The sequence below is a fragment of the Merops nubicus genome, unplaced genomic scaffold (genome assembly GCF_000691845.1).
Source record: "Merops nubicus isolate BGI_N331 unplaced genomic scaffold, ASM69184v1 scaffold51197, whole genome shotgun sequence".
Lineage (NCBI taxonomy): Eukaryota > Metazoa > Chordata > Aves > Coraciiformes > Meropidae > Merops > Merops nubicus.
In genome coordinates, this window is record NW_008620614.1 from 1 (window position 1) to 8,160 (window position 8,160).

Consider the following 8,160-nt stretch of genomic DNA (forward strand, 5'->3'; position numbering starts at 1 on the left):
GCCGCCACGCACAGCGCCGCTGCCGGCCACGGCGACCCCGATGTAGCCGAGGGGCCACGACGAGGATTCAGAGAGAACCAGGGGGAGAGTAAACTGCAAAATGGGTAGGTGGGACTTTTTTTTCCCTGTGAGGGTCTCTCCTCGCAGGAAAAAAGCTGGGCTTGTTTAAGGACGATAGAACACGGCTTGGAGGAGGCGTTGAATCCTCTGAAGCAAGCTCTGAGGAAGGACTCTCATCTTAAAAAGGTGCTTCAAGGGGACAAGCCAGACTTTTGATGATGATTTCTCTCAGGAGTCACTTATCAGCTTATAAAGTGTCACATCTAAATTGAGTCAGGACCACAAAACGTGTTACACAGTGGGTTGTACCACGGTGTGTTCTGGACCTTACAACAAGCCCGGTATTTATTTCGATGTCTGTGTCTCACTGCGTATTTTGACTCCCGGCTGAAAGCAGCAGGCACTCAAAAATGCAGAGCAGTCTGTCTGTCAAGAAGGGTCAGTGGGTGCCGCAGCGGCTGGGAATGAGGTGCTCTGAAAGATCAACTGTGGCCCTGGAAGGACCAGTGGAGAAAGGTCCCTGAAGGGAGGTCAAAGGACAGATGTCACATTCCTTCTCTGTATAACACCTTGAGAAACTTCAAGATACATTTAAGGAAGCTGGCAGGGTTGAACAGATTTTTTTCAGTGTTATAATGCATATGTAACTTTAAATGTTGCCTTTACCCTAAAAAAGCAATGTATTTAAAATTGGAATAATTTTCATATTCAAGTAATTGTTGATGTTAAAGTGGGTATCATAGACCTAATATTTCAGGGTCTGTAAGGCTGCGTAGAAATCTTGTACTAAGTCTGGTGTAGCATCTAGGCTAGTGAAAAATGGATTACTAAATTAAACCAAGCCCAACAGCAATCCTGGGCACTCAGACCTGCACCGCTGCCCTGTTTTGGCAGCATGCTTTGGCTGGGGCTGCCTTGGGCTCTCCCAGAAATTCCTGGGCAGGGCTCGGGAGCCGTAGCACCCCAGGGACAGGATCCCAGTGGCTGCTCTGTAGGGAGAGGAGGAGGCTGGGCAGGAGTGGTCTCATGCCAGCTAGTCTCAGTGCCCAGCAGCAGTGTCTGGCAGACTGAATTAAGTGATAAAAAGGGCAGGAGGGGAGCTGTAGGGTTTCTCTTCGATCTAAGAATGTAAAACCTGTACTTAAAACTTAAAGACTGTGGTTCCTGTTCATTTCTCTCAAAGGACAGGGGCTGGAGAAATAGGCCTAGTGCCTCTCTCTGATATTTTCTCAGTATATAAAGTATATGAAGAACCCTACAGAAAGATAAACATCCACGTCAACTAAAATACTGAATCAACTGCAGTCTTGGTTGAACTTCTCATGGCAGGGAAAAATCCTTCTTTAGGTACCTGTTCCCTTTATATTGCAATACAAATATTTTCCATATGTGGACTCATAATGAAGCCCATATGCATTTTATATCACACTGTTGTCATGATGATTTGCAGTCCTTTCTTTAAACAGCTGATGGCAGGAGTCCACTCTGTATGGAAGTGGGATGAAATTGGGAGATCCCAAGGACTTGCTTGATGCTGACAGATGGAGTGAATATGCTTTGACAAAACAACTCCTATCTGTCCAGGAATGCTGTTTTAACAAATAATGATGTAAGGAGTCTTTATAAGTAACAATTAGTACTGAAAAAGACGAACAATGGCAAAAACCCTAAGTCTTCTGGAGGGAAGTGTTGCAGGCATAGACCATGCACTTGACAACCAAGATGTGATGACTGAGTGAGAGCTGTTAGTGGCCTGCCCTACCTTATGGTTAGAGAGTGAATAATACTGACTGAAGATTATCACATCTGACAGGTGAAGAAATCCCTGTCTCACAGACAACCTTGCAGATCTAGTTTGGGAAAGCTTGAAAAGGTTTAGAGCGTTAAAAACCTAATTTTGCCACTTACCTTACAGTAATGTGTTTGGGCTAAGTGTCTTGTAGTCCTAAGGCAGAAAACAAAACCAAGCATTTTTGTATATAGTATATATTGTTCTGCCACCACACTACTTAGTTTCACTTAGAAAAATTGCATGTCAATAATGATGCTTAACTCTCTTCCCATTTAAAATGGAATCAATCCCATTTGTGAAGTTTCAGAAACATTGACGTTTGGAATAATTGATTAATCTGAAATAATTTCCATTTTGCTTCTGTCTTTTGTATTATTAATTTAAAATAAATAAAAAAAAAGGGCAACTTGTATCTTGATCATAGGTAGCACTGCTGAGCAAATGCAGTTCTTCACATACGCACCATGTTGTACTCACAATTTCCTCCTTCCTGGCTTCACTCAAACCATATTCAGGATATAAACTATCTGCCTTCACTTCAGGATGTGGAAGGAAGTTTTGTTTCCCTAAGTTAGTCCTGGGTTAGAAATAAAGCAATTTGCCCTCACTAGGCTGCGTGCAGTTATGCTTTTATCAAGACCTTCTTGCCAGCTCTTGCATGAAAACGTGCCTGCTGCTTGAAACAGGTAAGATGTCCACAGACTTCACTCAATTTAAGTTCAGCTGGGCTAAATTTTTCCCTTGTAGGTTCTCTTGGTGATTGTAAGTTTGTCTTACATGATATATGGTTTTACCAGAGCTTGAATTTGGAAACTCCTATAATATTTCAAGAGGCAAAGAATGTATTAACACATCAAATACTTTTTTTCCCTTGCAGATAACAACAGTGACAAAGTTAGTATCAGCAGCACTGGAGTTGAACTATGGTTGTTCTTTTCCTGTTGGAATAACCAGCATGTTTTCTTGTTTTGCAAAATGATAGCTCTTACAGAGTTTTCTATTTAAATTTTGCAAAACAGCTTCAGCTTTTCTTAGTAACTTCTTAGTGTAGTAAATGGTTTTGTCTGCATTGGACATGTTGTGATCTGCTTTTCACTGTGTTACATTTTGCAGCTTCTTTTATGCCACAAAATATTTGCGTGGTGTTTGTGCGTATTGATAAATTCTTGGTGCACCTATGGCTATTTGGTTTTGGTAATTCAACTTGTAAATGGTGAAATACAGTATAAGAGCAAAAATGGTTTGAGTACCATGAAATGAAGAGCTGGATTCTGAATTCATACAAAAAAAAAAAAATAAGGGTTACATTGTATACTGTGATTTCTACAAGTTAGGGATGATAAATATGATTGAGGTTTTATTGGCTTGTCTTTTCTCCCCTTGCCTTAAGGCTGTTGAGGGAGAGTCAGTCTCATTAAATTATCCTTTGCCTCTGGCACCACCTTGTTGCCGCAGTGTGTCATTACTAGTAGACTTTTAAGCCTTAAAAAAAGCACCAGTACGATCTACAAGAGAAGTCAGCAGGATATTTTGTTTATAAAGCCACTTTCAACAAATGTAAAAGACTACTTATTTCACTGTGGTAGTTGCTAGAATGTAGTCAACTGCATGTGAATAATTACATTTCCCTGTAGTTTCATGCCTCTAGTTACTGCTTTAATTTTCAGATTTTTTTTTTTTTACTATTAACTGTCTGGATGCTTTACTTCATTTTTCTCTGTACTTCTTGTGCTCCATCCTGGAACCACCACTGTCTTCATTTCTATACCTCTCCAGCTTTTAGTAACTTCTGTGTGTTACACATACTTCACTAATGCTGTGTGTCAATAAATTCAATCTTTTCATATAATTTTGTATGATATCTTTCGCATCATTCTTTGAAGTAGTAAGTATTCCTTTAAGCTTAAGTATTTACTAATGCATTGCATTGAATGGGCCCAATTCTTACTTGTTGGCAACTAACAATTTACATCATTCTCTTCATATCTTCCACCTTTTTCACCAGAAGTACTTTGGACAGTGGGGAAGTAGTGGCAAAAATAAAAGTTACTTTTAAAGTTTTGCTATTTTGTTTGTTAAATTATTATTAGAATTTTTATGTTTTAGGAGTTAGTTTTGCTCAGTTACTCCTGTATATTATCTAAAAATAAGTGTACATTTAAAGGATCGTAAATATTAATACTTTGGGATAACAAATGTAGAATTTAGGAGTAATATATATAGTATGAATCTTCTCTTCCTTTTTCTTAAACTTAGCAATGCCATTACATGTTTTTTATATCAGATACTGAAAATAGAGCTTTAAAATCCTGTATCCGTTCAGGTCTGCTAATGCAGAGATTGATAATAGCATGGGGAAAATTTCCAGGTGAAATGATCACCCCATTTTTTTGACTTTCAGAGAGGGTATAGAGCAACAGTGTCTCCACCTTATGCTCCAGAATATTGCTACCTGTGCTTTTGAAGGGCCTGGTTCTGATCTAGGCTTTGCCAAGCACAAACAACTTGGTGTGTATTGGGTGGCCCTTGCACACAGCTAGTGCTTTACCTTTTGGGAACCAAGGGCAGAATTTGTCAAGAGGCACCTGATCTGTACTAAGTAGACCACCCTGCTTTACCAACACAAATTCCCCTCTCAACCCTGTAAGGAAATCTCTGTGAGTTTAGGCTAAGTATGGGGGTTGTGTGCTGTGATTTTGGTAGTAGAGTAAGACTATCCTTATTCCTTAGATATAAGTGACTTTCCCCCCAAAATTAATACAACAGAATAACTAGGTGTACTTCTGTTTCAACTTTCTGACTTTATTTCTTGTTTTCTTTTCCTGCTTTTCCTGTTTACGCTGGGAAAACTCTCTTGCTGTCTTTCTCTGTCATCTCCAAGGAAAAACCCACCCAAACGGTAAAGGTTTAAACATCTAAATGTCTTGATAGTACTGACTTTTGTGGTTTCAAATGTTCCAGCAGTGAAACAAGGAAGAATATTTCAGTCGAGTTAGAGTAATTATAAAGCTGTGTTTGGTTCAGAGGACTGAATCTGTGTTCAGGTGTGCCTGTGGAGCTCCCTGCTGCACATATGCATTCAAACACAGAAGCCACCTTTAAATGCTGTTAAAAGCAGGGGCAGAACTGACTTTTATAGCTGCCCCAACCCAGGTGGTCTCTGAAGCTTTTCACTCACTGCTGCCTCCTCTCCTTGACGCAGCCCCCCACGGAAGCACATTGTGGATACCTACACAGAATTTTACCACACGCCCACCCACAGCGATGCCAGCAAGAAGCGACTGATTGAAGACACTGAAGACTGGCACCCCCGCACGGGCACCACCCAGTCCCGCTCCTTCCGCATCCTTGCCCAGATCACCGGCACTGATCACAGTGAGTAGCTGGCTGTGAACAAAATAAAGCCAGTCGCCTTGGGGGGAGAGGTGCTTTTAAAAGCTGGGAGTAGGAGGAAGTGTTAAAAGGATTCGGTCACATCTGTTGCGTTTTCCCTCTTGAATAATGAATCCAGTAGGAAGAGTTTTGGTGAGCTCTTCAAAACAAAACAAAAAAATTTGGGAAGACTATACTAGGAAAATATTTTTGTCAAACTCCTGCGGTTACTAAATAGCTCAGGACGTATACATTGCTGGACATTATTCCTGACTGACGTGGTTATTAATTCCAGATAAATCTTCAAATTTCCACTTCTGCTCCCAAAGATGTTGGCAGATATGTATTTGTTGTTTCTTTCCCTTCCCGTATCACCAAAATGGAAATATTCCTGTTCAGATTTAATGATCCAGAAAAGTTAAGATGTTTTCAGGCGTGTAGGAAATCTTTGACAGTTGTACAAAGGTATGTGGTCTGCAATGATTTAGCAAATGAGGAACATAAATCTATAGTTCCTCAGCTTATTCCCAGGTCATGTTTCCATCCTCTGCTTATGCTGTGGTGTGGTTACATGCAATGTGGACTGGAACAGATGACAGTGGAGAAGGTCATTCCTTCTTATACAGTGTAAGACAGTAAAACTTCAATTTCATATTCTGCTGTCAATTATAATTCATTGCCGTCAGAAATGCCTTCAGGAATTTTAAACTCAGTCATGTTCACACTGAGGCAGCTAATACAGAGGTGATGATCTCATTCTTCTGCTTTTCACAGCTAGCACTACAATAAAGAAGGCAGTGAGGAAATCAGACACCCTTCCTGGGGGCAGATTTCAGTAAATCAACTATCAATTCTCTGGCAGATATGGCCAATGATAACATCTCCCCAAATAAAGATTATTGTCCATGTGTGATAAATGTTCTGAGTTTGGACAGTTACCTGATTGTTTTGTGGTCCTGCATTGCACTAGTCTATTAATGGATCATTGTTTATCTTTGGATTCTCTTCATTAATCCTTGTAAGGGCAGAATATGGGACCTAAATGTCAAATAATCACCAGTACTGATGAATTAATAATGTTGATAAATACTGTAAGAAAGTGACTGTGACTAGATTTGCCAAACTGGGAATTTACATTATCCCATGTGCTGTCTGCTAGCACCTTGATGGGTCACAGCTTGGCTGCAAACAGATGCTCAGATTATCACCTGATATAAATCCACTGGATGTTTGTCCAAAAGAAATGCCTTCCAAATTCCATTCATCTTCCCCTTCTCAACTGACCTTTCTCAATGCCAGTGTGGAGAGTGAGCCAAGCCAAGGGAAAGGGCAGAGTCCAGCAGAGGCACCTTTGAACTATCCTGCAGGCAAAGAGGCTCTTGAGTTTTATAGACATACCTCATTTCTGGGACATATTTAGAATTTAGGAGTCCTAGCAAGACCTGTTGCAGTTTCCTACTGTGGTGAATGCATTGGCACAAGGGAGAATCTCAGTGTGAGGTGATACCATGCCTTAGAAAATAAAAATTCTCTGTTTTCTTGCAGTGAAAGAACCAGAACACGAAGCTGCAAAGAAGACTAAGTGAGTTGATGTTTTACATTTTTTTATTACTTTAATGCTTTGCATGTCTTAATTCTTAACTGACGTTGTGTAGTGCATTTGTGTGACATCCGAGTATTTTTAAATGTTGCTTTTTTTGCTTTCTACTTCAGCATGTAAAAATCAAGATTGTGTTCTGCATAGACCAACCGTTCTAAATCTGTTGGTGCAGTCCAGTATTAATGCTTGTGTAGGAGTTTGAGATTTTCCATAAACTTGGACTTATTTGGTTTTCTGTACGAGGTCAGCTTGTCGCCATGATTTCCTTTTCCTAAATCTAACCAGGCATTCTTGACTTGTGAGTGTGGATCAGATTTCAAGGCGTAGCTGGGAAGTATTACTGTTCTGGACTGCGAATGAGTCTGTCTCCTTGCTTTGGGATAAGCGTTGTTGAAGCTGAGGACCAACCAGTGGCCAAGTCTAATGGTTCTTGGTCAGTGGGAGTTTTTCTACTGACTTTGCCTAACAGTGAATCCAAGTTTTTGACAGAGAAGAAGGCAAGGTGCAGATAAGAGTAGTGCATGAAGATTGCATGCTCGCTTGTGAAACTGCTTGAGACAAACTTTCTTTCTTTCTTATTTTTCTTCTATCACTTCTTTCCACAGGGAAAAGGTTCCCATCCACGTCTTTAGTCCCAAATATACAAAATTACGTGACTGGCACCATGAAGTCTCAGCACGTGCTCTTAATGTCCAGTGATTTTACCCAAGTTGCAAAAGCAAAATACAAACACTTCCTTTCTTCTTTTCCATCTGCTTTGCAAAAAAAAAAAAAAAAGAAAAAAAACCCCACCACACCACAAACAACACATTTCACAAGCCTTATTGCAAGGGAAATTCTAGCCTTTTCTATACTTTTCTAACACTTTCCTACTGATGTGTAAAAAATAAGATGAAAATGTTTTTGTGCTAATCACTAGTTGACAAAAAATTCATAAGTAAAACAGAACAACTTGGGTGACTGAATCTCCCAGCATGGGGGAGGAGATGGCTGTTGCAGTTGGTTTTTTTGCCTTAAAGGAGTCATTTGCATTGCTGAGTTTTGAGTTACTGTAGGTTGTTAGAAAGCAGAAATTTATAAACAAAAGAACAAGAAATTGTATTATTTTGATTTTAAGAGGGACTGTATGGCATTTATTTCAAATTGTTGTACTTACCAGAATCATCATCTTGGAATTCACTAGATTTTCAGCAGGTCAGTTTTAGTGTGGTTGTAAATGTTTTACAAGGTAGAGCAAGAAGACAAACAGCTTTTAAGCAAATAAAAAAAATGTCAAAGTGTTGCAAATCAAAGTGGAAGCTCAATATAAAGATTCTGCTGCTTAAACTAGTAATAT

General features: G+C 39.7%; 1 protein-coding gene across 1 annotated transcript; it reads left to right on the plus strand.

Moving 5' to 3' along the window:
* Window positions 1-12: 12 nt before the first annotated feature.
* Window positions 13-7,523, plus strand: LOC103776635 (PDZ and LIM domain protein 5-like; the record flags this gene model as incomplete). The annotated part of the gene is made up of 5 exons (XM_008944154.1): window positions 13-104; window positions 4,734-4,751; window positions 5,055-5,227; window positions 6,770-6,806; window positions 7,430-7,523. Coding segments are annotated over 5 exons (414 nt in total), but the record flags the coding sequence as incomplete, so codon positions are not given.
* Window positions 7,524-8,160: the final 637 nt, after the last annotated feature.